Source organism: Thunnus maccoyii, chromosome 4 (genome assembly GCF_910596095.1).
Source record: "Thunnus maccoyii chromosome 4, fThuMac1.1, whole genome shotgun sequence".
NCBI classification, from domain to species: Eukaryota; Metazoa; Chordata; class Actinopteri; order Scombriformes; family Scombridae; genus Thunnus; species Thunnus maccoyii.
Window position 1 is genome coordinate 8,186,758 of NC_056536.1, and position 26,889 is coordinate 8,213,646.

Consider the following 26,889-nt stretch of genomic DNA (forward strand, 5'->3'; position numbering starts at 1 on the left):
CAGAGATTATACTGTAGGAGGAGAACAGTCACTGTCAAGGATTCAATGAGAGAAAGAAGGTGCAGTGCGCTGCTAAATGTTGTTATTCATAGGGTCCAGGGGTCCTTCGGGGTGTTTGTGGGCACAAACAAAGAGAGGAATAATCTATTTTCATTTATTTAAGTCCATCCATCAGTATCCCAATGACAGAATGTGTGACTATTTTGGTCATGGGTTTCATACACTTTCTGTAACAAAACATCTAAAAGCAAAAACCTTGGCAGATGGGGGTCTAATTTGTGTCGGTTTAAGGGTCTTGACTTTTCCAAGTTAGTTAGTTTATACATTAATGGCTGTCTTGTATCATCCCTACTATTAACATTCCTTTATTGTATTTTAACATCTCTCTATTATATTTTATTATCAGTAGATGTTCCTTTGTTATCTCCAGAATAATGGGTATCTTGTATTATCCCCACTAACATCTCTTTATTTTATTTTGTTTATCTTTATGTCTGATACTACTGAATGACAAATGCCGATTGTTAATGCCGACTTTTATATGTCTGCTTTCGAGCCCACACAGTGAGTTAGAGAAAATATTTTCGTTATTATGTACCCAATGTACACGAAGTGTCATTTCGGGAGCACAATGGAGACTACTCCTCGGCAGCCGTGCGGCGGGGGTCGCTCTTTCCTTTTAGGCTCTCTGGTCGTATTCACGTTGTCAAATATCGCGATAGCCGCTTGCTAATCACTACGTAATGTGCCGTGCTGCTTCTAGCGGCGCTGGTGACAGTGCTGAAAGCTGTTGGGGTGAGTTTTTTATAAAAATGCCTATTTTATAGAACCATTTAAACCATTTTTCAGACGTGTCAATAACACATTTTATCTTTATTATCCAGTGGGATTTGAGAATCGAACGGGTTAACCAGCGTTTTAGTCGTACGCAGAGCCTGGGCCTTGGTGCGGGCAGCCGTGTTTCTCCTCACCGTAAATCATAGCGAACGTTAGCCGCTTAGCATTGAGAACGGTAGAATTAAACAGCTATTTATCTCTAAACCCCAAATGTACCCAAAGAGCCAGCACTTGTGTAAAACTGGTGTGTTAAAACATTTAGTGACAGATGCAGTAATTGAGTAGAATTGAGCTCGAGCTTGTGTTGTGGCAGCTTCTTTGTTGTCCCGTCCTCGTGCGGTTAGCTCCGGTAACGTTATTTTTTCACCGTTATCTGTGTACAAAGAGGACAAACTCAGCTGGTGACAGTTTTATTTAGACCTGGATTATCTGCAGGTGTACACAGCTCGTATGATGAAGTATGTTTTTAAGGTGTGGTCGTTCTGTCGGCGAGTCACTTGCATACCCACGTTTTCCAAACTCGGTTGTTGTCTTAAAAATTAATATGTAACGTTAATATTCGGCACGACACACTTTAACAAAATAAGAAAGTCATTATTCTTTCGTCCCATGGGTACAGAAATCATCGTTAACAAGTCTTAAAAAGTTTCAGCAAACGTGTACATTTTAAAGAATGAACCATGAAACATTAAATGCAGCTGATGGAGCTTTGTGTGCTTGTGTCGCTGTAGAAGAGTAACAATGATTGGGGGTAGTTTCCGTGAACTTTATGATCACTCAAAGCCACGTACCCGCCAGAAACCACAACAACTAAATAACTAAAAGCGCATGGCTAATCTGAGCTAACTTGTGTCGTAATGACATTGTCGCAGTGAATTAATTTTCATTTAACAGTCGGAAACGCCCGCAGGTACTGGCTGTTTACGACCACAGCGTTAGCGAGATGCTAATCTGTGTGGTCCTGTTTGCCCACACAAGGTCATTAAGACAACGAGTTTTATGCTTTAACTGGTGGTCGTTTGTGCTATTGTGACCTACAAACACGTTAAAAACCGAAAAGTAAACCATCCTCGATCGCTGGAGTACACATTTTAAGAGTTTGACGTGTTTTTAGGGATTAGCTGGCTAGCCAGCTAGATGTGACGTTTTCGATAGCGTTGCATGCCGCAACGTGTTGGATCCGGATCAGGCCATGTTAGCAGCTCCAGCTGAGGATGGCGGACTGCTGGGAAGTCACATGGTGACTCCTGTCAGAGTGGTTGTTGTTCGGGCCCAGACGAGGAGTGGCACCGTCGTGATGAAGACCCTTTACGTGGGTTTATTAGCTATTCTGTCGTAACTGGGGCAGACTGTATAGCTCCTAATGTTTCTTGTTTAATGATTGTCGAGCGAAACTGTAGTTAAATACTCATCAGGAAGTGCGAAAACGACCAATCGGTGCTGGTGTTTTAGTGGGTGGACGGCTTTTTTCCCCCACTTTCTGCGTCACCAAAAGATTAAAAAAAAAAGGGGGAGCAGAAAAGCCTGTGCCCTCCAAGGTTGTTTTCAAAGAAGAGTCGTGTCTGTTCATTGCTCATAACCTTTAACCCACTTAACCAATCCATCTGGATAACTGACTTCTTTGTTTGTAGCACCACTAGGATGTACCGCTTTACTTCCTGCGGGTCTAGTATTTATCCAAGTGTTATAAAATGAAAACAAAACGCAACTGTGTTTGTTGGTTAATCTGGATTTGCCATTTGGATATTAATACCTAGGAGGCCCATTCAAGAAAAGCCCCCTGCCTCTCTCTACTGCAAGGAACTCCATATGATCATTTTTACAACATGATATTTTAACCCGCTATAAGCAGATGTACTAGGAATCATTGCAACACAGTTACAGCAGAATAGATATCATGTGTCCCTGGATGGTTCACCCTACTTGTTTTCAAAGCAGTGTATTTTGGTCAACAACACTCTGCTCTGACCTACTGATGGAGATCAGTTTCTGAGTTTCTAACTAAATTAAGTAAAATTTACACACTCAAACTTAATTCATTTTGGTTGCTAGGTAGGCCTCACCTGCACTCTAAACATGTACAGTAAATGTGCAAAACAGTTGTGAGTTGAATGACAAAACAGAGGGCCCTGGTCAGAAATGGTGCCATAAATATCATGGCCTGAACTGAAGGTATGCACAAGGACTTGTTGATCCACAGCTCTTGCCTGCTGCATCTAGTCAGCTGCCTGGTATTGTGGGCTGTATCCAGAGGCATTTGAGGAAACCCTATTTTTATACTTGTGAGTCTGGGGGTAAAGAATCTAGTGTTCTCAGAAAGACTTTAGGTCACTAGTCCTCAGTGTTGTAACTTTTTTTCATGTGACAGGGAATGTGAAATTCTTATCAGTTGATGGTGTAATTCAATTTCTCTGCCTCACTGCACAGTCTGTAGGCTTCTTGACTTTTGTGTTAAATCTAAAGGTTTGATCTATGACGTTGTTGTTGATCATCAAAAGATGAAATCAAAGTGATCAATTCTGCTCAGCTAACCAAATCTACTTTTTCTCAACAGTATGAAGTGAAACGGAACTGAATTTTTGTACCATCCGCAACTGCTTCAAGTTCAGATCATAACAAAGAAACTGAAGAGAAACCTCCCAAAACAAGCAAAGTTGCAACACTGAAGACACGTGGAAAAAAAAAAAGGATCACTTCATCCTGAAACGGCCAAAGAAGACACACATCAGCCCAATTGAAACACGCAGAAGAGAAGCAATCCAATGCCCAAGCATTTTATGAGAAGACAATAACTGATCTGAAACCAGAAGTTTGTGCCTACTCAACAGCTTTGACAAAGCACACGTCCCAACGCTGCTCCTAGCCCTCCTCATCCTCACCACACCACCGTCTCACCACCGGGGTGTGGAGTGGGCTGCTGTCTGCTAGTTTTTTTTTTTCCCCCATAGTTCCCCCATCTTTCCCTCCCTCTTCTCCTCCCACTGTTTTCATTGTATTTTTTTTCTAAGCAGTGTTATTGCACCTGCGTTTGCCTTTTTGCGCTAGATTTCTCCCCCTTTTTTGCTTTATGCAACCATCTAGAACTTGTGCCAGAAACCTGTAACAAGTGTGTGTGTGTGTGTTCAACTGTGTGCGTGAAGAGATCTGCAGGAACTGCATAGTCATCGAGATCCTGAGAATCACAAGATTCAAGACGACTAATAAAGGTGGGTCTCACTCGTTGTCCCTTCATAACATGAGACCTGTCATGTTAATGTCAACTGTATCTCTTGAAGTTTTTAATTTAGTCACTTATGATTTTGTCATATTTTGAATGATTTACTTCCCCCAATATGCTGAATGTTTTTTTCCCTGCAAGGGGTTTAAGAATTTGGATATAACACTATATTATATTGGAATTCCAGTTCAATTCAGCAACTGTAATTGGTTATTTTCACTTTACCCTAATTTCCAGATGTACAAACACAGATTGTGAAACACTAAATTCTGATTCAGTTTGGCCAGCTGCAGATTTTGGGCAGCAATGCAGAGGTTGTTTTCTTTTAATCACTGAACACAAATAACAGTGCATTTGTCCTCCTCGTTTGATTAAAAAAACACCCAACATGTGCTCTACCATTTTTAAAATGGCTTGTATTGAAACATTATCTGGATTTTGTTGCCTCATCAATCAGTGATTATTAATTTGTAGCAGCTGATTTCACTGATTAGCATGCCCTCAAACAGAGCAGGAATATTATTGAAATCAGCTGCTGCAATGCTCTGTCATAAATAAATCTTGTATATTCATTGTTCGTAGCACATGATCTAATGTGGAATGAGTGCAATAATTGATGCCAAGTTTAAGATTGGATTTTGTTATGTCAGTGACCTCTACATTGCCGTTTGCTAAAGATAACTTCTTTTTTTTTTAACTTCAAATAAGTCAGCTGGGAATTCCTCAAACTGAACCGCCACCACCTCCAAACAATTAAACTGGTTATTCAATTTAGTTTGAGAAAGATTCGATTGCCTACCCACACCCAGCCCGCACCTTTTTCCTATTCTGTCGTTTTCAAGTCATATTCTCCCTGATTTTTACCTTTTCAACTCCCTCCCTGGGGGATAAAAGCCCACAGCCCTTTTCCTTTGTTTGTGACACTTGACACACTGGCTGACCTATCTGCCTTACCCGTTATGTTTGTTCCTCTCTTCACCCTTGCAGACATCCAGCGGTGTATCATTGGGTGGTTGCATAAATATAGTACTTAACAGTCAAGCAAAAAATTCAAACAAGTAATCAAGTTCAGCAAGTGCTCAAGCAAGTTTGGTCCGAGTTTATGGGAAAATATGGGCAGCCCCTGGAAAGGCTTTGTTGAGTTTACCTTGCCTGCGTCGCCACCCACCGCGTTTGTTAGCGCTGACCTGAGCAGCACCTCCCCTGTCGGACTCAGCCTGTCGCCATATGGCCGATCCGTAAGTTCCACCTTCCCGCCTCTTTTCTACGTGCCCCACCCCCACCCCCATCGAACACCCATCCACCCACCTGCCCTGCATCTCTCTGCTGTGAATGGCCTAACCTCTTTCATCCCTTTCGGGCTCCCGAGACTAGCCTCTGCTCAGGTATATTGTTGCAGGCTGAGGGGTGTTCTATTGATAAGACTGCAGAAATTTGTCGCTTTTCACAATTCCTGGAAGTGCCTTTTTATCCCCCCTCCCATCCCCCCCCCCCCCCCCCCTTTCTTTCCCATCTTAATCCAATGGAATCTTAGTCGGGCAATGACACGGGCAAATCATGTTGGGCTACATTAAAAGTACTAAACTTAAAACTACGTACCAGTTGGTCACTGTGAAAACTGATGATGAAAACACAGATGTTGAGAGAAATCACTGCACGGGCAACCAAACCAAATGTTTAGACGGGTATGCTGCCTGTGTATTTAGGTCTTTAATGTTCTGTGCTAAAAGACATTAAAGGGTAAAGACCAACATATCTGTTCTGTCTTGTGTTAAGAGTAGCTCATTGTGATAGTGCAGTACAGGGCCTAATACAAGAGGCTGCTCTGGGACCCCCCCCCCCTCATAACCCATAACCCATCACCAACTCTCTGTCCACTGTAGATGCACCGCTGTTTGACCTGTCATTCGCATTTTCTGATTCTCTCCATCTTTTTAAGTAGTTTTTATTTTACTCAACGTCGAGTAACATTTGCGAAACTGCATTTAAACCACTTCATCTGAACTGGCTGCACAAAGAAGTTGGTTGATCTTTTTAGATTTTAGTCTGCCTTCTCTTCTGAATGCACTAGCATTTTCAATCACTTATTAGTGCTACTGATTGATTGATTGATTGATGCCCTAATGTGAGATTGTCATGGTACCAGACCCATTGTTACTGAGTTGTCTTGAGGTTTTCTGCTTGGTATTTTGGTGTCAGGATTTCCCACAATATTTGAGTATTGATGGTGGTTGTGATGACCTAACATATTAGAAAATAGCAATGGTGGAAACTTTGTCCGCAGGAACAATATGGAATATATTGCTGTGAAATGTGTGTGTGTGTATATGGTAGGCCTCTGAAACATTGGTTTTTGAGTAAACACTGGGTGTCATATGAAATATGGGTAGATAAGCAAAGTCAAGTAGAGGATACAGTATTTTATACCCTATTGCTGGCTTGGTAATAACCACACAACAATTTGTGATATCTGGATAACAGAACAATAAAAAAAAAAGAATGAATATGATTATGCTCCTTTTTCAAAGCTGTTGCCTCCTCCCAACAGCATATCCAAGTCCTATCCTCAGTGTCAGAAATGGAAAGAGGCTGCTCTGAACCGCCAGTAGCCCGCAACACTGGCTCTGCCCCTTCTACCTCTACTGGTCCCATGCCTATCCCCCGCTCCTCCTCTGTCTCTTGCCATCCCCACCCTGGAAGTAAAAAACACAAGCGGACCCCCTTGTATCAGAGATCAGTAAGAGGGCATGTTTGGCGGTGCCCACACTGACTTAACAGCCCCATGAGCTGCTGTTATGTGATTTTTATTTTTTTTGCTAACAGCATGGTTTGTAGTCGTGTGGAAAACAAGTTTAAGCCAGATATCGTTGCAGATTTCGATAAGTCAGTTTTTATTGGTTTTCCAGTATAAGCACAGGTTGGTTGGTAAAGGGAGGTGAACAGTTTTGGAAGATTTAACATCTCTTTAACCAGAATTGCATGAAATTTCTGTCGTTTCTTTGCTAGTGTCTTGATGATTTGGGACTAAAAGAGTGAATTGTAGTTTTAGTGCATGATACTTGGAAGCCAGCCAGGAAATGTCACAGTGTGGTTTTTTTTGTTTTTGTTTTTTTTTCCTTTTGTTTGTCCCCTCCCCCCCCAGTGAATGGTATGAATCATCCTGAAATTCTGTCTAGGCATTATCAATGGTGTGCTCCCCGCTGTTGATGGCCAGATAGCCCCAGAAAGCTCTAATCTAGCTTTACTTTTGCCTTTTTCTCCCCACTTCCTCTGAAGTGTGCTGTATCTGCATGTTTGAAGTGTTTTTGTTTTTAAGGTTGGCATCAAACACTGCATTAAACTGTTTTTGTCTATAACATTTTGACCCTGATTGTATTTTAATACTTGCTTCTCCTCTTCCCCAGATGAGTTTTGACCCAGGTATGCTCCATAACAATGGGCACACTGCATACGCCAACGGCACAGGGCCTGGCATTAGAGAGACAGGCGTGGTGGAGAAGCTTCTGACTTCCTATGGCTTCATCCAGTGCTCCGAACGCCAGGCTCGTCTCTTCTTCCACTGCTCCCAGTACAATGGTAACCTGCAGGAGCTTAAAATAGGAGGTGAGAGCCCTTGGACTTGGGAATGAATCAAAAATACTTAACCTGCAGAACTCTTTGTGGAAAAGGAAAAAACACTTGAGCTTTATCACCTAAACTTAATCTGTCCTTGTATACTTTTAAGTGAGCTAAGTGTTTGGTTTCCTTCTGTTTCTCTGTCCTCAGATGATGTAGAGTTTGAGGTATCCTCTGACAGGCGCACTGGCAAGCCCATAGCAGTGAAGCTGCTTAAGATAAAGCCAGAGGTGCTGCCAGAGGAGCGCATCTCGGGCCAGGTGGGGCCAGACCTGCACGCCTATCCCTTTACTGTGCTGCATGGTTATATTCATCCAGTTAAGGAACACCATTTTATTTTTGGTTCTGTCATTGTCTGTCAACTTAACAATTGTATGGCCCATTGTTTTTTTGTTTTTTTTTTTTTCCTTTTTTTTGGGCAGGGGATGTAAATCCAGTCACATTGTAAAATTTGACCCCCCCTCCTCCTAATCCTGTATTGAAACAAAAAAACAAGCAGCTTTTTTTTCATCAAGCTTTACAATGCATTTAAATTCTAAATTGGCTTGTTGTCGCTGGCATGCATGTTTGCTGGAGGTATTGAATGTCTATTGAACAAATATGGTCAAGTGATCAATGTAACTGCTCAGTGGGTGTATTTTATTTATCTGTGAATGCTCACAGCAACTAGTATAGCTCAGTTGGTCAGTCTCCCAAACAAAACAAGTCAGAGTCAGAAAGAGTCAGTGATTCCAAGTGCTGCATCATTAAGTTGAGCTCAGCAGGCATATGCGTGCCATTCAAGACTTTCTGTTTGCCTCATTGGTGATGTACAGTTCATAACATTCAAGTGACGCCGCTTGTCTTGTAATGCGTTCACATAATAAATCTGACTGCAGAGTGCAATCTGACACCGCAAAGCAGCACACTCATACTGATTCATTCACTGAACAACTTGTTCAGGAGACATCAACGTGCTAGAGACTGTTAAGTGGCCTGACTGTGAATACAGGTTTTTCTCTGAAATCATGCAACTCTGACCTGTTCCACCTGCTCCACATCTGTCAAACTTGATATACTTGTTACTGTGACATTCAAAATTCAGCCATTTCATCCATTACATGTCCAGTAGTAGTTTAATTGGGCTACGTAATTACAATGAATATTCAGTCTTAAGTTTCTCAAGGCAGCATGTTAATCTCCTCTACCTGCAATTTCCTCCTTTTCTGCAGGTTGTCTCAGCAATCCCAGTGCACTTGGATGGAAAGTCTGCTCCTGGCCAGGTGCCCACCGGAAGTGTTTGCTATGAAAGAAATGGGGTAAGAGACGAATGACGAATTACAGCGTGCTTGAGCAATGATAAGCCAAATGTCAATGTAATGGAAATTCCAGCCTTCCACTCCTCCCAAACGTACAGACAACACTCATTTGTTCCATGCTTGGCTTGGTTTTGCTAAATGCAGACTTGCATCTGCTTCCACGTTATGACTTATGATAATGTATGTTAATAATATACAACCATATGTTGTCTAAAGCTCAAAGTCTGCATGTGTTCAGTCCAGCTACACCAGGTGACCGCTTCACCCTCGACAGCACATGACTGTCTGTCCTTCATATACATACATTCTTTTATGTTATTGTTAGTCTTCAATATGAAATAGTTTTAGGGTTAATAGGTCTGTCCCACAACCTTCAACAAAGCTTGACAGTGGTGTGACTTTCCACAGGAAGTGTTCTACCTTACCTACACTCCTGATGATGTAGAGGGTAACATCCATCTGGACACCGGTGACAAAGTCAGCTTTTATATGGAGACCAACAAGCAGTGAGTCTTTACACACTTAACACACTTCGCATCACTATTATTTCACTAATTCCCAGGTTGCACTCTACATTTATCTCTCCTGTATTTCAGTACTGGTGCAGTCAGTGCTCGTAATATTCAACTTGTGAAGAAAAAGCAAATGAGGTGCCAGGGGGTGGTGTGTGCTACAAAGGTAAGGGTTTGTAACAAAGCATATTCTAACTTAGATCTCAATTCATACCATGATTTCCACCAAACAGATGGATATAATGATGATGGGCTCAACATTTGCCAATCTTGTTCTTTTGGTCCCACAAAGTAAACTTGTTTGAGACTCGCCTTTGGTCTCCTATTTTGAGTGGTTAGTTGATGTACCTGTTCTGTTGAACCATTTTGTCTTTCAGGAGGCATTTGGATTCATTGAGAGGGCTGACGTGGTGAAGGAGATCTTTTTTCACTACAGCGAGTTCAAGGGTGATCTGGAGGCTCTGCAGGCTGGAGATGATGTCGAGTTCACCATCAAAGACAGAAATGTACGTTTCTTCAAGCATTGCAACTTTGGATGGATCCACTTTTGATCATCTTTGAGTTCTGTAACTCTTAAATTACCTGGCTGAACTCCTCCATAACAGAATTGTTTATCATGTGTTCTTGTGGCCTTAGGGTAAAGAAGTAGCCACAGATGTGAGGCTGCTCCCCCAAGGAACAGTCATCTTTGAGGATATCAGCATTGAACAGTTTGAAGGCACAGTCGTCAAGGTCATTCCCAAGGTTTCCACCAAAAACCAGGTAAGGAGATTACTAGTCTGGCAAGTTGAATTTGTTGCTCACTAACCAAGAATATGATGCACAACTTTCACAAATCTTTTCTTTCTGCCCCCACAGAACGACCCTCTTCCAGGTCGTATCAGTGCCCGGATCGGTTTCAGTGACAAGGAGCTGCCATTTGGGGAAAAGGACACCAAGTCCAAGGTGACCCTTTTGGAGGGGGACCACATACAGTTCAACATCTCCACCGACCGCAGAGACAAGCTGGAGAGGGCTACCAACATAGACATCCTTCCAGACACATTCAACTTCACTAAGGAGACTCGTGAAATGGTGAGGATTACAGAAGAGTACAGAATCATGATTGACATGGTCAATAATTTTATGTAATGCATCATCGGAGAGATGACTGAATATAGGTATTCACTTAAGCTCAATGATGTGGACATCCACTCCAGTCGCAGACTTTAACCTTGCGCCACCTAATCGTATTCTAGGGGGTGATTGCAGCTATACGTGATGGCTTTGGCTTCATTAAATGTGTGGATCGGGATGCCAGGATGTTCTTTCACTTCAGTGAAGTCCTGGAGGAGAGCCAACTGCACATCTCAGATGAAGTGGAGTTCACTGTTGTGCCTGTAAGTCATGTGTGTAAGCTTGTTATCAAACTTATGTATTTTAAGTTATTAAGTGGGCACATTCTAAATGTTATTTATGAACAATAAACTGAAGTAAATGTCTTGTCCTTGGCAGGATATGCTGTCAGCTCAGAGGAACCATGCAGTGCGCATCAAGAAGCTGCCCAAGGGCACTGTGTCCTTCCATACTCAGTCTGAGCAGCGCTTTGCTGGTGTGGTGGAGAAGGAAATTGTGGCAGCGAACGCCAAAAATGCCAGTCCCAACAAGAACAAGGAGAAGGTAGCATAGCGCATTATTATAACAAATATTATTGTACATAAATCTACCCCCAGTGCATTCAAAAACAATAGTCTCGTAGTTAACCCCCAACCCACCTTATCTACCCCTCCTCCCAGTTTTTGTTTTAGTTCTAATGTTCCTCTTTGCTTTCTTCTCCAATGACCTCTTCCTGTTCATGCTCCTTGTTGGTTAGAAAAAAGACAAGGTAGGACTGAGACCTTCTGCATGAAGCAACATGAATAAAGTCTCACAAATAAATTAAGACGCACCTATTCTAGTTATACAAATTCATACCAATAGTTTATATATTACACTAACAAAGTCTAAGAAATAATTACTCGATTCTTAGACCTAACAACTTTTAGATGATCAGTCTAAAAGTCAATAACTAACAAATAATGCAGTGTAAGAATACTGTATTTACAATTGTAATGTTGATGAGACTTGTTGTCTAATGGGTGTCTGTTTCTCCTGTTTTTCAAGGGGAAAGTTGTAGAAAAGGTTAGTCTTTGCAGGCCCCTGACCCCACTGATTGCCTTCTTTACCGTTTGTAGTCAACGGCATGGTATTTGATCACCAATTAACTCTCTAAGGAAGATGGACTCGAACTTTGTATCACTGATTCAGTGAGATGTAGGGCTGCACAATTAATGATGAAACAGTAGTCCCGAATACTAGTATGGTTTTGGGAACAGCTTGTTCAGTGTCTTTAACAATATTATATTGTTCAATAACAATCATTTTCTTTCATCCTTCCGTCCTAATTTGCCTTTGTTGGCGTTTGAGTTCAAGATCTTTGATGTTTTATAATATAAAGTGTCAGCAGTATCATCTGGATTGCTGACAGATTAATCTGTTGTAAGAGAAGTACAAAATCTCTCCATTTTCTGTGATCAAGTGTTGCCATTTTCTGTGGCCAGTTAAGCCTGGTCATCTTAATTTGTACTTTGTTTTCAGACTTTTGTTGGGAGAAAATGCCTAAAATGATGATGCCAGTAAATTGTGATTGGTTCAAGAAATGATTAATATCTGAGGAAAGAGTAAAATATATAAGTATTGCCGAACTGTTCCCAATTGAAACTACAATAGTGGTGGGTAATTATGCAGCCCTGCACTGTAGGGTGTAACTCAGAGCTGTTGCAGTAGACTACTAATGCTAACCAACTAGGCTGCTACAGAATGATGCATTGCACACACTGGTGTCTCGCATACGCTTGTGTAGTCTATCTGCACACCATCTTCTAATATACTACATACTCTTAAATCACTCTGATCTGATTGAATCATTGAAGCCCATGTTAGTGTGAGGCATTGCTAGCTCACACCAGTTTTATTGAAAAATGGTTGTAGCACTGAAGAGACGTTCAGCCCAATCAAGGACTGATTTGTTAGCTGAGAAATTGTCAGCAGGGTTTGTACCTGTCTGCGGCCAGCTGCATTAAGCACTGATGCTCATTAATTGAAGGTAATATATTTGATTTGTTACACTCTCTGCAGGAATCTGAGGAAGGAGTGATTGCATATGAAGACTGTGGAGTGAAGCTCACTGTGCAATACCATGGCAAGGACCTGGAGGGAGGATGTCACCCACAGGTCGGAGACAAGGTATCTACTGAGTGATACAGCACTCAGTAATTTTGCTTGAGAATTTAATAAAAATGCTGCAAAGGGTCAAAAATATGTAAACTCTTCATTAAAAAGATCAAACGCTGTTAATATAGCCCATCTGTTCTGTTTGCAGCAGTGATTTAGTTATTGTCTACCCTATGTGTGACTTGTTAATATATTTGTCCTCTAGGTGGAGTTCTCCATCAATGAAGTGAAGAGAACAGGCCAGCAGAGTGCAGTCTCCATCAGGGTCCTCAACCGAAACGCCTCCAATGCCAAGAGACTGCAAGGATTTGTTGCCACACTGAAGGACAACTTTGGCTTCATTGAGACAGCAAATCATGACCAGGAGATTTTCTTTCACTACAGGTAGGGGTTTAGGTAGTTGCTGATTGACAGCTTCCAAAGATCTGTTCATTTCTATCAAAGTCTGAGTATATCACTGTTTGCTCTTCAGTGAAATGTGTGGAGACTTGGAGAACTTGGAGCTTGGTGACACAGTGGAGTACACTCTTTCTAAGGGAAAAGGAAACAAAGTCAGTGCTGAAAAGGTTACCAAAGTGGCTGCAGGTACAAATAGTTCATTTTCAGCTGTTTCACCGACACGATTCATATTTGTGTTTGTTGACATGTTATAGTAGTTGGAATGCCTACAAATAAAAGTGTGAAATCCTCTTTTAGTGAACGGCGTTGGTGAGGATGTTGGTGTAACAGTGATGATGGGGAAAGTCATCCGTCCCTTACGCAGTGTGGACCCGTCCCAGACAGAATACCAAGGGCTTATTGAAATCACAGAGGAAGGTTGGTGTCAAGTTATGATGGGACTTGTAGACCCAATGTTTAAAGCACACTCATTTCCTGGAAAAAAATAAGGTGATACCACCCCTCCTCCCTTCTTGGTTGTTTCAGGTGGAACTAAAGGTCAGAATTATCCCTTTGGAATCATGGGCATGGCAAACAAGGCCGATTGTCTACAGAAAGGAGAACTTGTCAAGTTCCAGGTTTGCACAATAGCTCAGACTGGACAGAAGATGGCCTGTAATGTGGTCCCCCAGCGTAGAGCCATGGTGGAGTGTGTCAAAGACCAGGTAGTGATCAGTTTTGTTTGTTTTTTTTTCTTTTCATTCTAAATCACATGTATCAGTGTTGAAGTTTCATTATTACAGCACAGTTTGTGTTGGATTGAAGCGCCGCCAATTTAGAAAGTTTTGTTTTGTTTTCCACAGTTTGGCTTCATCACATACGAAGTAGGTGAGAGCAAGAAGCTTTTCTTCCATGTAAAAGAAGTGCAGGATGGCCTGGAGCTCCAGACCGGGGATGAGGTGGAGTTCTCAGTTGTCCTCAATCAACGCACAGGAAAATGTAGTGCCTGCAACGTACGCAGAGTCAGGTGAGCATCCCAGAAGACACTATGAATGGTGATGAACCTGGTTTAGATTTTAAACTGGCTCAATTGTAATTTAAGACTAATAATTTTCATTTTAAGTCACTTGAAAGAGTTAAACATACTGTATGTAGCCAACAAGTTTAGTCAAACTTCAATGTTGATTTTTGAATGCACATCATGCACCTAAATTTACAGTGAGGGGCCAAAACCAGTGGTGACTCCGCGTCCTGACCGCCTAGTGAACAGACTGAAGAGCATCACCCTTGATGACGCCAGTGCTCCTCGGCTGGTCATTGTAAGACAGCCCCGTGGTCCTGACAATTCAAAGGTACAAACAAGACTATACTATCACCACTTTTTCTCCACATTTTCACATTTTGTCAGTGCAATAGAAGTAGCTAATTTTACTGTCTGATGAACCATAGCTTTGGATACAATTTAGATATTAGTTTGTGGTACCCTATGGGCAGTGTAGTCCAATAAATGTAGGCCAAAACTCAAAATTGTTAGATTGTTAATAATTTATATTGGTAGATGTACTGGAAATCTTGTATATTCAGTGAATTAAATACCTTCAAATCACATTAATGCATACATTATTGTAATGTTGCCATCGCATCTAGTTCTGCTCACTGATGTGCAACATTGGCCACCATGACCTAATACAACCAGAGATATTAAGAATTAACCTTAACTGCACTTAATCAGATGTGACCTACGATAACATCAGTGTTGGCTCCTCAAGCAATTTATTTTATACCTAAAATGCTACAAGAACCAATATTTAGCTTATAGATTTGATGGTCAGCTGTTAACTGACAAATATAAAAGCTACTCTATAAACAGCTTTTGGGGGGAATGTTCAGTTTTATCTAGACTCGGGTTTTAGGTTTTCCTTCCTGAAACTTTACCATTAAATTCAATTATTATTAGTAGCATTAGTATTAAAATACTGTTGAACTTGGATTTGCATGATGTGTAAGCCTCAACATTAATTATGCATGTCCTCTCCTCTTCAGGGCTTCAATGTGGAGCGCAAGACTCGCCAGCCTGGTGTCATTGACTGAGCAATATAGAGCCCGCCCTGTTTGGTGTTGGTGGGATGCTGTCTCAAAGGGCAACAGCAGGGGACAAGGGAATTTGATTTGTCACATGCTTGTACACACCAACTCATACACAAAACATACGCACACATACAGTAACTGGCATGTGTAATCTTTGTCCTTATCAATACTTGCGAGGGAACTTTGCTCATTCCACAGTTCCCTGCCTTCCCATGTATGATGTACTTGATACTGAGTTCCACACTGCAGTGTACATGGGATATCTGAGTGTGTGCGTGTGTGATGTATCCTAGAAGTGATTATAGTGTGTAATGGAGGTATTTGTTTCTGAGGGCCTTGTCTCTCTAAATCAGAGTGATGATTGTGTGACTGTCTATGTCCCTATCTTTTTATTTTTGCTTTGTCTGGAATTCTGCACCTGTTATTTGTCTAATAGTTTGCCTGGATGAATGAACGTGACTGTTGGCATGTCTTTGAGCATCTGCTCCTTTTTTTTTTTTTTTCGTATATTTTTGCTCCTTTACCCATGGAAACTTAAAATGGTTTCATTGTCAAGTTTCCACTAGCGTATGCTTTCCGACAAAACACATAAAGCAAAGCAAAGTTCCCTCCATAAGGAGGATCCTATTTCTCATATGTGCGAGCTTAAACTGAGGATTCTTCTCTGCTCCGTTTTTTGAGCAGTTTTAAAATGCTTTACTGAAGAGCTTAAGTGAAAGCATGGTGTGTATGTGTGTGTGATGTATGTGAATGTCAAAGTAGTTAATCTAATGGGATTTACTTTCACCAATCTGGAGCCTTTAGATACCTTTTTGGTATTCACATGCTCCACTTAAGCAATGTCTCCCAGGTGCAGAATTCCTTGTGGCATCTTATATCTGCAGTTCTTTTATACTGTTTTTTTTTTTTTTTTTTTTTTTTTTTCTTGCACATATTTTTGCTTTTTTCCCTTGAAACTCAATCTGCTAATATTGAATTAAGTAAGAATAAGGTGCCTAAAAAAAAAACTACAAGCAAAATAAAATGGAGAAAAAAAACAACAAAAAAATGTATCCTCTGTTCCCAGCCAACCGCCAAAATATTCAGAACAATCTTAGGGTGGCTTTCTTTTCTAGTAGAAATAATACTGATATGCATCCCAAACCTGTGGGTTGAACTATACTGTATGTAATGTGTGCTTTTTTTCTTAGTGAAAGTTCAAACTTCAGATATAACAAAACAAATTTAACTTAAAAAATGGTGAAAGTATTATAAATTCAGTTTAAAAAAAAAAAAAAGCAAGCATTAAGAATCAGGATATCAATTGTTGTGCTCTGGAGACATGGTGGGTGTTATGCCTCTGCACATTACATTACAGACTAAATTAATTTCAACTTTGGAGATCACTGGGTTTCAGTTGAACCACGTACAGAGGTTCTTATGTACTTTTGTTAATGGTCTTGAATGAAACAATTGAATTAAAGTTTTATGAAAATCATGAGCTGTTTTTGTATTTCTTTTATTTCAGGAAAAGGCTGCAAGTCATTTTTTTAAACTACATAAATCTTTAAAGCATAAAGAAATTTTAAAAACACTTCTATAATGTAGACCAGTGATGCATTTCAAAAACTGTCCACTCAATGACAAGAAATAAGCTAATTTAACAAAAGGACATTTGCTGTCTGCATTACCATCAATTTCCCAACGATTGTTAAAAGGTTAAAGGTGCGTATGCGTACTCGGACTGAGCAGAGATGGTGCTCGACAGAAAAACACTTAACTACTCAGCAGATGAAAGACTCTATTCTCCAGATACGAAGCTCAGTTAATGCTTTCAGTCCACCCCCACCCCTCCAAAATTAATACTTACACAAGCTCTGCTGAGGTGTGCAGTTGTACTTGAATTTTTTTCAATTACAGAGAATTTTAAAATACATCATCCAATGTCCATGTTAACGTCCATCCGCTTTCTTTGGGGCTAATTCTCTGCTCGTCCTCACAGACAGCACACAGTCCCATTCATTTCCATTTAAAATGTTACTGTCCTTTATAAGTGTCATTTTTCCTCTAATTGAGAGCAGAATCCCTGAAGTTCCCAGGTGAGTGAAACAAAGTGAAATTCCACATTTCCAATTTATATGAAGCAAAGGCAGTAACATCTTCCAGTTGGGGTATGACGTACTGTACAATATGATCCATAATTCACTGAAACCTAAGACTGCATGGGTTGGATACTCGAGGTGCACAAGGAACCCTACCTGCTAATGTAATTTGATATTAAATTTAAAATATGGAATTAAAATTTGTAAATATTTTCATTGTTAGTTTAAAATTGTTGTAAAAAAAAAAAAAAAAGCTTTTCTTGAATTTGAAGAAATGTTTGTTATGGAGACTCTTCCTCTTGTAAATTGGATTTTGACTTCAGTGTACCTCAGGGACGCACTTCTGATATGGAACCAGTTTAATCACTGGAGTGGATAATCCAAGGGAAGACGGCTAATGTGTACATGAGTCCACCACATACTGTACATACAGTGACCAATAGATACAAACACTCAGTCCAAGTTAAGGAGAATCAGCATCTTGCAACATGAGAAATTAAATTTCCATAACCGGAGTACAATGAAGCATTCATTAAATTTATTATGTGTTTTTCTTCACAAGTTGCTCTATTAATTTGACTAAACTTTGGTACTGCCCAGATATATAGTGAGCTCAGAGCGATGTATCACCTTCTTTTTAGACTGTGATTTGGAGCTTTGGGATTCAGACCAGCGTCTCCACCACTCCCTGAGCTCGGTGGGCCCTGTGGGCCGTCGCTCCTTTATCTGACTGGGAGGAACTAGAGCAGAAGGAGGGTTGAAGTCTTCTCTGGGCAGGAACTTCCTGTTAATATTTACATTTCCGTCCGAATCAGATCGTCGCCGATTTCGGTCCTTAGGTGAATCAACTGAAATCTCAGTGACATCATTTGCCCCCATTTTTGAAACCATCTCTGAGTCCTCTTGAACAACATTTTGAGTGGCAAAGAAACCAAGTCCTTGCATTTTGCACTTGTAGTCCTCCAGCTTGGTCTTGCACTCCACAGCCTTGGCCCTCATCTCAAGGAACTGACTTTGCAGATCTCTCTCATAACTGTCCTCTGCCTTTAATTCATTCTCCCAAAACTTTATCTGCTCCATCTCATCCTCATTCATTCTCTGCTCGGCTTCCTGCTCAGCTTGTCTGGCCCTCTGTAGTTCCTCAAACTCTAAAATCTGTTTGTCTACTCGTGCTATCTGGTCCTGTAACTCTTGCAAACAACTGAGCTGACATATTATGGTTTCTCTTAAATTATTTTTCTCATCTTCAGCTGTAGCACAGCTTGAACTGGATAGGTTATCAGATTTTACCCCTTGATTTTTCTTGGAATATTTGCTTTCTTTACCTCTGGTCTGACTTCCCATGCAGCAGGATGTTTGATGATCCAAGTCTGACTTCAAACTTTTCTGACCTCTGACTTTGCTTTTACTGCCTCGACCTGAGTTATCTTTGTCAACAGTGAGAGAAACATCCAACAAGGTTCGGTTCTTTTTATCAGTCTTCTTACTGCTTTCCTTATCACAGGCAGTACTGTAAACCTTGCCTTTCCCCAGACTCTCCAGCCATTCCCAGGCCTCCTCCATAAGTGTCAAAGACTTTCTTTTAGGCCTTTTCACATCCTCTTGTTGGTGCTCAGGTTCTTGTCTCAAACAGGACAATGGCGGCAAGCTTCGGCGATGCAAACTTAGTGAACCGCTACCCCGCCGCATTCTGGTGCCTGCTTCTTTTCTCCTCAATGGCGGGCAAGGTTGGTGTCTGCCAACTTTTGTTCTGGTCATTTCATCCCAGACTGAAGGTCCGTTGTGGAGCAGTGTGAGCTGGACCTCCCTGGCCTGTTCACCGTACTTCTCAAGAGTCTCCAGGAGGTGTTCATCGGGTGTCATGCACCTCTCAAAGTCTTTAAATTTCTCCCGTAACGTGTAGCGTCCAGGCTGACCTAAAGAGAAGGATGTCAATGTGGTTGTCAGCTTCAACATGTCAGAACATGCAGTAAATCTTATTAGTATGTATTGCCATAAACACAGTATGGGTACATACCCAGGGCTTGAGCCAACGCTATGACCACTTCTTGGCATGTTGTTTCCTCCGTAACTCCACAGACCACACGTGGAACGCCGTCCACAGACACCTTCACTTCCATCATACTCAATCTGTTATTTTAAAAAGACGTTAAAGGTTTAGTAAAACCGAAGCGCATTGTGCAGGGGCACTGCTTGTCTCTGTTAGGGGAAGTAGTTGAGACAGCTAAATGACCCTCATTAACTTTCACTGTAATCTGTCTGCCCATCGTGTCTTGGTCAAGCTTGAGGACACTTTAACACTTTAAATCATTGTTGTAAGATGTCCACAGTTACAAACTGTCTCTGTAATACAGAAATCAACAGAAAACAAGAATATCCATAAGGAAATGTTAAAAGGACCTACCTTTTTGTCCTGTCTGTAGTACAGATGTGTGGACTTGTCTGCTTGGGTAAATGTTCTGGTTGGGAGGAACAGCAGAGCAATTAAGACCAATTGAAATTCCTGAAGGCATCTACCACTGGAGGACAGTTTATGATCCCACCCATCTTGCATAGTTTCCATTCTGCCTGAAAAAACACAGCAAATTTGAATATTTCTTGGGTTATATTATAAGTGTGACACAGGAAAACAAAAGAGATCAAGTACTAAGAATTTTAATTGTTTAGTAATTTAGTTCAGGTGTAAATAATAAAATGAATGATGGCTTAATTCCATTTAGATGCTTCAGTTTAAGGGTCTTAGTATTGTGCATCATGGCTCACTGCCACACTGTCATGGCTCACTGGGACACAAGAATAGAACACAGACATCGTTAATGTTATAAGTAACACCTGCTACCCTGTGAGTCAAATGTACTGTGAAATGTGGTCCACCCATTTCAAGGCAGTATCAAGTAGTAATATCTAGTCAATTTGAGTTCATATGTATTGAAACAAAAACAAACAAACACATGTATTGTTACTTTAAGGGGTCTACAGTCAAAATTTTTCAGCATTTTTGTATCAGTCGGGCCTCAGTCACTGTCAGTACTGAGGTTGTATGAAGTACTATAAACAAGGGTCTGGCTTATCAATCAGCTTTTTAAGATACTTGCAGTTTTTTACTCTCATCAACAGACAACTTTTGTTGAACAGTGGCCACTGTTGCAGTTATTGGACAATAGTACATTTAAATGTAAATGATAAATTAGTTTGAGTGCATGTTCTGAACTGGATGTGATGTGAATTTTCCCCTCACATTATTTGGTGGAATTCACTGGCATTAGCTGTAGCTATCAACCTACACACCAACTGTGTGTGTGGAGTGTTTCTTTACTGTTTTGTGTAACAGCTCTCTGATTTAAAAACTAACTTCTGTTAGTTATTTTCTATGACACCCCTCTCATTTTTTTCTTCATACTTTAAATGCACTGGACTCACATGGCCTTGGAAAAGCAGATTTTTCACTTTTCACAGTCGCCCCTGGCCTTAATTCGCGCCGCTGACTTAAACTTCACCCCACGTTCACTCTTATTCACACAAATAGAGAGGAGTCATAAAAGTCAGGGAACCAACTAATGTCAGTGTTTGCAAACATAATTAGCCACCCAATATAAGACTATATAGCAGCAAAACATCTGAGTGTATTAAATTAAGAAAGGGTTGTTATTAATTGGTAATGAGTTCAATTTTTCATTCAAGAGAATACATATTCTATTTTGTCTCACTTAATATCAGGTTTTATTGCACCTTCAAGAGAAATTGCACACAATTTTATTTGCTGTAAAAGCCAGAGTCCAGTGTGACAAATAGCTAGTTCTGAGTTTATATGATGTCATAACACGAGATTTTAAAATGTGATGATTTTAATGTTCAATGTGTAGTATAGTTTAAAGGATAGGTTCACAATTTTTCATGTGTGTCTTAAAACATTAGTCAGGTGTCCATATAAACACTGAAAGAAGTTTTCCTTGCTGTAGTCATACCTCCTGTTCATACTGGCTATTAAAAGATCCCCTTCAAATGTACTTTCAATGTAAGTGAAAGTTGATCTGAAGCTTATATGAGTCTTCAGCAGCCTTGAGTTAGTCATGTCAAGTGGATATCTGCCACATTTACAGTCTTTTTAGAATCAAATTCCCTCTTTGTGTTTCCTCGAACAGTGTTTCCCTGTTGAGCTGTAGTGGAAGTATAGTAACAAAAAGAGGGCCTTTGGCACTAAAAAGACTGTAACGTTGAAAGACATCTACTTGATTTGACTTATTTGGACGGCTGAAGCTTCATATTAGCTTCAGATAAACTTTTAAATACATTTTTGCATAGAAGGAGGCTTGTGGATTTGTCCACCATCACTTACATTGTAAGTGCATTATGAAGAGATCTTCTAATGGTCAGTATGAACAGGAGGAATGATTATGGCAAGAAAAAACAGTTTCAGTGTTCATTTGGGCACCTGACTGTTGTTTTAAAACAGACTTGAAAAATTGCGATCCCATCCTAGATTACTTGTCCTAGAATAACAGCAATTAGAGGTTTTTTGTAGGGTAAAATCTAAACAGTCTCATGAAACTTGTTGTGAAAACTAACAGGTCATGTATACGTGTATTTACCAGCGAGGTTTATGTGGTTATGCTGTTTTTAGATCTGGGTGTTCCTCTTTATCTTTTTAACAGGAAAAGCTGATTAGCATCCAAACAGAACATGTAAACACACTGAACTCTGCAGCACGCAGCCACCACTATCAAGCACATATCACTCATTCCTCAGCGAGACTGTGCTGCTGAATATTTCTTACTTCCATTGTTATTAAAATCATGGCTGTTTAATTTCAAAGATGTAAGGTTTGTACTTAAAGCTAAAACACTTATTGTGCCAAATTTTGCTGTTCACCCAATGACCGTATGACTGTATAAAAGATCCACACCTGCAGACAATACAGTTCATTGATGCTGATATAATAATGTGATCTTAGCTTATGTCATAAGTCTCAGTGTTACTGTTAGTTGAGCAGAGGTTTCAGATTTCTTACCACATGCACTTGGAAGAGGTAGTCACCACTTAACTTTACCCTAGTTAATATTCAACACCAAACAAAACACTGCTACATGACACCAACTTGAACTATTTATATATTGGAAATATAGTGTTTGAGGTGTCCTGAGGTGATTCATTTTTCTGCTGCTGGAGTTCACAGCTTTGGTGTTAGTTTCACTCATGTTTTGGCTGTGTTTCTTGGTTATCACATGAGCTCTGAAATTGAAAATAGAAAAGTGAGAGTCATTGGAAAAACAAAAAAGTTTATAGCCTAACAACTCCCAGACTAGAATCAGGACAGTGGAGCACCTGTTGTAATTTGGTAGAGTTTGACAGTCCGAGTGATGATGATAGGGGTAATATGAGACTGGGACACTTGGACTCCCTGCTCCCTCCTGCCCATGTAAACCACATGTCCAGCCGCTGATAATCTCTCAGGTTCATAGTGAGGCACAGCTAGATCTCGGTAGACCACGAATAAGAAATTATGTAAATCATGTCTACCTCTTGCCTATTAATAGTTTGTCCGTCGTGTGAACTTTAATGCTAATCTCAGATTTTGAGATGTAGCATTTAAGTTCACGTGAACTCTCTGAAGCTATCAGTGTCAGATAATTAGAAAGGAACAACTGATTGGTTTGTCAGAAACCACAATTTATTGATAGGAAATCAATTCCACTTCTTTATTTGGCAAGTATTTCTTTTTTTTTCTTTCTTTTTTTGGAGAATAGGCCATCCAAGCAGCACAACAGCCAAGAAATGAGATAATGTCAGTTGAATTATATTTAGGCCATTAGTAAACCATACATAGTTTTAACCTCATTAAATATATCGTCTACAAAGGTCTGTCTTTTCCAAACTGTCCTGTTTCACCATAGCTTTTCAGAAGTTTAAAAATCCTACTGACTGACTGACGATTTCTATCGTCATCTCTTTAACTAGTCGCACCCTAAGAGGAACTTTGACATTTAGGATCACATTCCCTAAAAATAGATGGCTTGTTAAGTGTCTTTAAACTGCACAGCGTCTCAGTGCACTTAGAAATGGAAAAAACATTGAAAAGAAGTATATGAGGAAAATGATACTGGCAAATCCTATGATGCATTTCTAAGTACATTTACAACACTATATGACAATTAAACAATATAATAGGAAGCAAAACTATACAGATAGACCATGGATTACAAAGGGACTGCAAAATGCATGTAAAAAAAGAATACTCTTTATAGACCGATCATACAATATAGAGTGATAGGGGCAGAAAATAAATACAAAAGATACAACAATAAGTTAACAAATATTTTGATAATATGCTTGAAGACATTACAGAAAAACAAAGACAATATCAAGGGCACATAGAGAGTATTAAATAGCATTATTATGAAATAGATCAACAAACACAAGATGTCCTTAGTATTTCATTGAAAATGACAAAACTATAGACAATATGAAGAATGTGGTTACCGGGTTTAACAAATTTTTCATAAGTGTGGGACTAAAATTGGCAGAAGAAATCAATGACCCACAACCAAAAGAGGTGGGGGATATTGAGGATTGCAGAGATGAAATTCAAAGTTCAATTTTTCTGAGAGCTGTAGAAGGAAAGGAAATGATCAATATTGTTAAAAAAAAGTGTCAGAATAAAATATCATCTGACTGGAATGGAATTGATATGTCTTTAGTTAAGAAAGTCATCAATGGTATTGTAAACCCACTAACTTACATCTGCAACTTGTCTTTCAAAACTGGCACATTTCCATACAATATGAAAATTGCTAAAGTTATCCCATTATATAAAGCTGGTGATAGACATCAATTGATCAATTACAGGCCTGTGTCCTTAGTTTTCCAGTTCTCTAAAATATTGGAAAAACTCTATATTGAAAGGTCTGATCATTTCATGAAGACGCATAAATTGTTGCTGGATAGTCAGTATGGGTCTACATCAAACAGATCAACATCTATGGCATTAATGGAGTTACTGGAAGAAATAACTAACTGTACTGATAACAAGAAGTATGCAGTGGGAGTGTTTATAGATTTTTTAAAAAGCATTTGATACAATTGATCATGAAATATTACTTAGTAAAATGGAAAGGGATGGTATCAGAGGGGCGGGGCTAAACTGGCTGAAAAGTTGTGTGAGAACTAAACCACTCTCAAAAGTATGTGTATTGTGTATTCAAATTGTGGGGTGAATTTGTGGAATAGGTTAGAGGAAGAACTTAAGGGAAGCAGAAGTATAAATCAATTAAAAAAGAGGCACAGGGATGAGGATGGGCCGTTGCTTCTCTCATGACTGTGACATTCATGGAGGATGCTGTTATTGTTGTGTTTTAACTTCTGCCTGCTCCTTTTTGGACATGTGGTATTTTTTGCTTTGTTTACTGAGAGTTAGTTGCTTATGTTAAATTCTATTAGTTATTGTTTATTTTTTGTTTTTATTTGTGTTTGGTTTTTTATACTTTTCAAAATAAAGTTTATCAAATCAAAAGGATAATGGAGAAGTGGAAATGTGTTACACAGGTGAATGGCAAAATCATGCCAAACTACAAAATACATATTTTTCTACTTACCTATCATGGTATCTAGCTAGGCAGATTTAGTTTTAGTTTTATTTGATAAGGTTTTTAGATACCTGTCTGAGATTTCTACCTCTATTCCTATGGGTCCCCGAACCCTTAAGGGCCTTAAAGACTCCAGAATACCTGTGCAACAAATACTTTGTGGTAATTTGATTGATTGCAAATTTGTGTGGCAAGATGCACTGAAGCACAATATAAACTGAAATAGTAAGGGCATTTTAAGCTTTTACTTATACCATACTTTTTTACCTTTACCATAGTTAAATAATAGGCCCTGTTTTATAGAAGGGCCCTGTGTCAAAAATCAGGTTTTAGCTTCTTAAATAGTCTTAGTTGCCATTATGTGCATATTTGTAAATAATAGGATGTGCAGAAAATCCAGTATTTGTATTTGTATCTGTATTCATTGAGGCAGCAAAATTGTTTGTATTTGTATTTGAATAAATGTGGAAAGAGGCTTAAAAATCCTGTTTTTGTTTTTATTATGCTTTTAATTTTAGAAAATGTAAGTGTTACAATAAGTGTTCATGAATAAACTATCGTACGAAGGAGGTCCCCACACCAGGTCTCGAACTGGAGTCTCCCAGATCATAGATGACTGCGTTGACTACTGAGCTAAAACTTGACTCATTGCCTCACAGCAGACAGACCTCTACCTATTTATACACCCATAACACAGAGATAGCACACTGTGTAACATGTAGGGAAGAATTCTTGCTTTGCACTTTTCATTTATTGCATATTTTTTACAACCTAACTTTGTGGAAAGGAGAAGGGGAACAACAAGTTATGGAGAGTCCCTTGAGAGCACTTTGCATGTGTCAGTAGCTCAGCTTTATCTTTGGGGAACACCTCCAACTCCGGGAGTGATGTCCAAATTAGGAAATGTGCGTCATGTAGCAGGTGGATGTGACTCCCCTCGTTGAGACCTGCTGATCGTCATAACAGTGGAGCAGAGGAGAGAGATAGCGATGTAGCCAACCTGCGCACTGGTATTTGACATGGTTTTCTTTTCTTCCCAAAGACAAATAATTTTTAAAATATTTGTATGAAACAAATATTTGTAAAAAAAAAAAAAAAAAAAAAAACACTGTTTGTGCTTTGCCAAATAACATGTTTGTATTCAGGCACACCCCTAGTAAACTAATTTGTTTTCAGTTCAATTATATCCAAGCTAACTTGAGGGAACTGTGGTGGAGAACCAGTACCCACATTTTGTGTTTGCCTTGGGGCCCCTTAATGAGGTAATTTGGCCCTGTCAATTATATAAAAACTAGGGAAATAAAACTCAAACTACCTGCTAGATACCTAAACTTTATTTAACTTTATTATATTAATATATGAGTTTTAAAGAATCTGATAGAGATATATCAGCTTGTTGTAAAGGATCTAATATTCCCCTTCTCATTTGAAGGTTATTGTATAGTAGTAGCAACATAATGCTAAATGTGTTATGTTCGTAACTACAATATGACACCACTTGGACACTCTGGTGAAAGCTACAAATCACTGCTGTCAAGTGAAAGGATCATGTCCAATTTATGGATTTTCACGTTTTCAAATCAGCTGAAGGCCCCATGGGATGAGAGAGTCCTCTCCTCTTGTTTTTACGAATCTCTGAATAGAGAGAATAGATGAGTATCCGAATTTAAATTAGATTTCAAAATGACATTTTCACCCAACAGCAACACTAATAACAACAACGAACAACACCTGTCGAATTTTTATCAAATACAAAGGTGTGTTGTGAATATGCTTAATATTATTACACCTATTAAGCACTCATCTTAAACCCAAATACCATGTGCAGACCAACAGCTATCAGGGTGTTATATAATATGAATCCCCTCACACACACATACTCCTCTCTTTGTCTACAACTGTGCCTGTCAGTGACTCCTGCATGCACACAGAGAACTTAAAATAGAGTTGGACACATATGAGTTCCCTGTTACATCTGGGCGTGGGCACGGCAGGTTCTGGTTACACGTGAGGCAGAGGGAGCTTAATATT

The 26,889-nt window shown here is 39.7% G+C and overlaps 2 protein-coding genes across 8 annotated transcripts; one reads left to right on the plus strand and one right to left on the minus strand.

Moving 5' to 3' along the window:
* Positions 1-711: 711 nt before the first annotated feature.
* On the plus strand, positions 712-16,674 carry csde1 (cold shock domain containing E1, RNA-binding). Of its 7 annotated transcripts, XM_042408754.1 has the most exons (23): positions 712-795; positions 3,392-4,043; positions 5,042-5,292; positions 7,459-7,657; positions 7,820-7,986; positions 8,881-8,967; positions 9,376-9,473; positions 9,564-9,645; positions 9,857-9,985; positions 10,116-10,241; positions 10,338-10,553; positions 10,718-10,858; positions 10,974-11,138; positions 11,332-11,343; positions 11,622-11,639; positions 12,636-12,743; positions 12,937-13,115; positions 13,204-13,316; positions 13,428-13,547; positions 13,656-13,834; positions 13,973-14,136; positions 14,329-14,461; positions 15,153-16,674. In XM_042408754.1, the coding sequence occupies exons 3-23, from the start codon at positions 5,167-5,169 to the stop codon at positions 15,198-15,200; spliced, it is 2,610 nt and encodes an 869-aa protein (XP_042264688.1). In that variant the 5' UTR covers positions 712-795; positions 3,392-4,043; positions 5,042-5,166; the 3' UTR covers positions 15,201-16,674. The 7 variants fall into 7 exon arrangements, with proteins under 7 accessions (XP_042264688.1, XP_042264691.1, XP_042264686.1 ...); XM_042408757.1 differs by lacking the exon at positions 5,042-5,292; XM_042408752.1 differs by lacking the exons at positions 712-795; positions 3,392-4,043; positions 5,042-5,292 and adding an exon at positions 6,610-6,791 and having other exon boundaries at positions 12,636-12,731.
* Positions 16,675-17,794: 1,120 nt separating this feature from the next.
* Positions 17,795-20,022, minus strand: rassf11 (Ras association domain family member 11). The gene is made up of 3 exons (XM_042408759.1): positions 19,683-20,022; positions 19,296-19,408; positions 17,795-19,194 (listed from the first exon to the last, which is right to left on the minus strand). The coding sequence occupies exons 2-3, from the start codon at positions 19,399-19,401 to the stop codon at positions 17,858-17,860; spliced, it is 1,443 nt and encodes a 480-aa protein (XP_042264693.1). The 5' UTR covers positions 19,402-19,408; positions 19,683-20,022; the 3' UTR covers positions 17,795-17,857.
* Positions 20,023-26,889: the final 6,867 nt, after the last annotated feature.